Source organism: Athene cunicularia (genome assembly GCF_003259725.1).
Source record: "Athene cunicularia isolate RWA chromosome 14 unlocalized genomic scaffold, athCun1 chr14_part2, whole genome shotgun sequence".
Lineage (NCBI taxonomy): Eukaryota > Metazoa > Chordata > Aves > Strigiformes > Strigidae > Athene > Athene cunicularia.
This window is the reverse complement of record NW_020799119.1, coordinates 98,445-101,292: the sequence shown is the minus strand read 5'-3', so window position 1 is coordinate 101,292 and position 2,848 is coordinate 98,445. Positions and strand designations below refer to the sequence as shown.

The following is a 2,848-nucleotide window of genomic DNA, read 5'->3' as shown; positions in this document are numbered from 1 at the left end:
GCTCTGGCCTCACACTCTCCTCTGCTGCCTCCTCTTCCTCCTCCTCCTCTTCCTCCTCCTCCTCCTCTTCAGAGAGGTCAGGAAAGTTGGGCTCGGGGTGCGCGGGCAGCAGCAGGCCATGTGGGAAGGGTGAGGGCAGCCGCAGCTCGGCCAGGGGCCGGATGACGCCCGCAGCCATGTCAGTGCGCAGGGGCACCCCGGGGCCCGGACTCACCCTGCAGGCAGTGACAGCGGGGTGAGGGTGGCACACACCCCGGCACCGTCCCCGACCCGCCACCCTGAAGCGGCACTTGGCCCTGAGGCAGCGGGGGGACTGTGTCATGCTGTGCTGTGGCCAGGGTGGGGCTGCAGGGCAGCGGGGACACCCCCTGCAAGCCATGGGACATGGGGCAGCGGGGACATCCGCACTGAGCCCTGGGACGTTGGGCAGCAGGGACGTCCCCACCGAGCCATGGGACGTGGGGCAGCTGGGGTGTCTACCCGAATCCGTGGATGTGGGACAATGGGAACATCCCCAAGTCATGGTGTGTAGGGCAGCAGGGATGTCCCCGCCAAGTCATGGGCAGTAAGTAGGGCTATGGGGACCTCCCGGTGAGCCATGGGGCAGCGGGGACACCCCCCAGAGCTGTGGGGCAGCAGAATGTTCCCCTTCACCCCGGGGCTGTGTGTAGGGTGAATGGGGCTCAGCGCCCACCCTGCCACCCTGGGCTGAGCACCTGGGATGCTGAGCCCCATGCCCTGCCCACACAATGGCCCCACAGGTTTCCCTGCGACGGGGCAAACCTGGCCACCTCCCCGCACCGCCACAGCTGGGCTGGATGAGGCCCCTCTTAGTGCTACCTGTGCCCCAGGGTCCCCAGCCCTGCCTGCTGCAGGGTGCCCCTGGCCACGTGCCGGGGGCTGCCATTGCCCCAGCCCCAGCCCTGAGAGGGTCTTGGGGCATGGAACAAATCCTGGGGGGCAAATCCTGCTCCTGCCACGCCAAGCACAGTGCTGGGCCCAGCACCCAGCCTGAGACAGCACCGTGGCCATCTCTGCGGTCACCATGAGTCCCTCTTTGTGCTGTCCTCACCGAGGGACCCCCAGTCCCACCTCTGTGCTGCCCCTGGGCGGGTGGTGAGGGGCTCAGCCTCCCGAGGCACCGCACAGCTCTGGGTGCAGGGAGAGAGGAGCGGGGCCTCCCCAGCGACAGAGCCAGCCTGCCCCGCTGCCACCCTCAGCCGGAGAAACGCCCGGGCGCGGGAGGGCATCGCCCGGGGCCGCGGCTCAGCACTCACCTTGGCGCTGCCGCCCGGCCATGCATAGGCTCCCGCGCCGCTCCCCCTTCCCGTCCCTCCACCTGGGCCTGAAGTATTTATAGCGGAGCAGCAAGCTGACGGCTGGCAAATATTTGGTAGCTGTATTGTAATAGTAGACTCGGTAAACAGAGCTGGGGTTTGCTTTAGCGCCCAGCAACGGGAGAGCGGCGCGGGGAGGGACGCGGCGACGGAAGGCAGGGCTCACCTTAATGGTTCACTAGCCAGGGGATTTTCAAGTGTTGTTCCTGTAAATTCACCTATTAAATCGGCAGCCCCAGCTGCCAAACTGCCCGCACACTTGTGCCGAGGGCTCTTATCTCCCCACTGATTGGAGGCGAAATCAAGCTTTGTCAAATAGGCGTAAAATTAAATTTCATGCTATTTTGACTCCTGGAGTAGGGATCTTCTGAAGAACATACTGCGTATCGAGCGATGCCTCTGCAAACAGGCGCTGCCGCCGTGGCTGCAGCGGGCAAAGCCTCTCATGGGGTCCCTCCAGGTGTTGTGCAGCCCCTGTGTGGGTCCAGACCCCCATCCCCAGCCTCATGCCCCCCTGGGGTGGGCATGAGGCCCTCTGACCAGCGCCAGGATAGGGTTTGGAACCTTTCGAGGTGGCAGGACACGGCCCTGATGGCACAGTTGGCAGGAGAGACTCTTCAGGGTGCTGTGCTCCCCAGGGGGCGGTGGGCTGTGTGCCCAGGGATGGTGGCTCTTGCCAAGCAGCGCCTGTGGGTGCAGAGATGGGGACATGCTGTGTGAAGAGCGGCTGGGCCAGCCCCACGGCAGGGACAGCACCTGGGATGGCAGCCTCATCACCGTGGATGGGCTCTGGGGTGCCCCGTGTCTCCGCTACGGCCTGTGGTTGTGCTGGCCCACGCAGCGCACGAGGGACTGAGGTTGTTGATGATGGTGGGCAGCTTCAGTCCCAAGGTGGCTGCGGCCATGGGACATGCCAGCGGCGCCATGTGGGGCAGCACAGAGCACGGCCAGGGGACACAGATGGCTGGGGGATGCAGGGTGGCCGGGGACAGGCTGGAGGGCACAGGATGGCGGGGGCCTGACACAGCCCCCAGCCCCTGTCACCGCCTGTGCTGGGGACGCCCAGGGACACCGGCCGTCGGACAACCAGAGCCCTGCTCCAGAGCTGCCCCGTCCCCCTGCTCTCGGGGCGACCGCAGCTCCCGGTCTGCTCCCTCGGAGCCCTCCTGCCCTGAGCACCCTGCACCCTGTGCTGAGCCGTCCCCCAGCGCCCGGCACAGTGCAGCACTGGTGAGGAGAGCCAGCCCCAGCACAGCTGTCACTTCCCTCCGAGCTGGCAGCCCTGGGACACCCAGTGGGGCCGAGCTGGGCACCGGCCCCGGCTCCGCAGCGTTCCCTTTCCCTCTCCAAACACACCGGCAACGCCGCGGGGGGAGCAGCAGCCATCCTGCCCCGGCACCGCTGGGCAAACATGGCGGGTGGGAGCTGATAAGCCATGGGCACCCTTCAGCCTGCTCCCTGACACCACCCGCCTGGCACGGCTCGGCTCGGCCCAGCGCAGCCTGGCACGG

The 2,848-nt window shown here is 66.7% G+C and overlaps 1 protein-coding gene across 1 annotated transcript in view; it reads right to left on the bottom strand.

The window, feature by feature from the left end:
- The window catches only part of LOC113485908 (phospholipid phosphatase-related protein type 3), a 1,784-nt gene extending 292 nt beyond the window's left edge, over window positions 1-1,492 (bottom strand). Inside the window, exons 1-2 of the mRNA XM_026859357.1 lie at window positions 1,278-1,492; window positions 3-215 (exon numbers count right to left, since the gene is read on the bottom strand). Coding sequence (XP_026715158.1) covers window positions 3-215; window positions 1,278-1,303 — 239 coding nt within the window. The 5' untranslated portion in view covers window positions 1,304-1,492. The remainder of the gene's footprint in view (window positions 1-2; window positions 216-1,277) is intronic.
- Window positions 1,493-2,848: the final 1,356 nt, after the last annotated feature.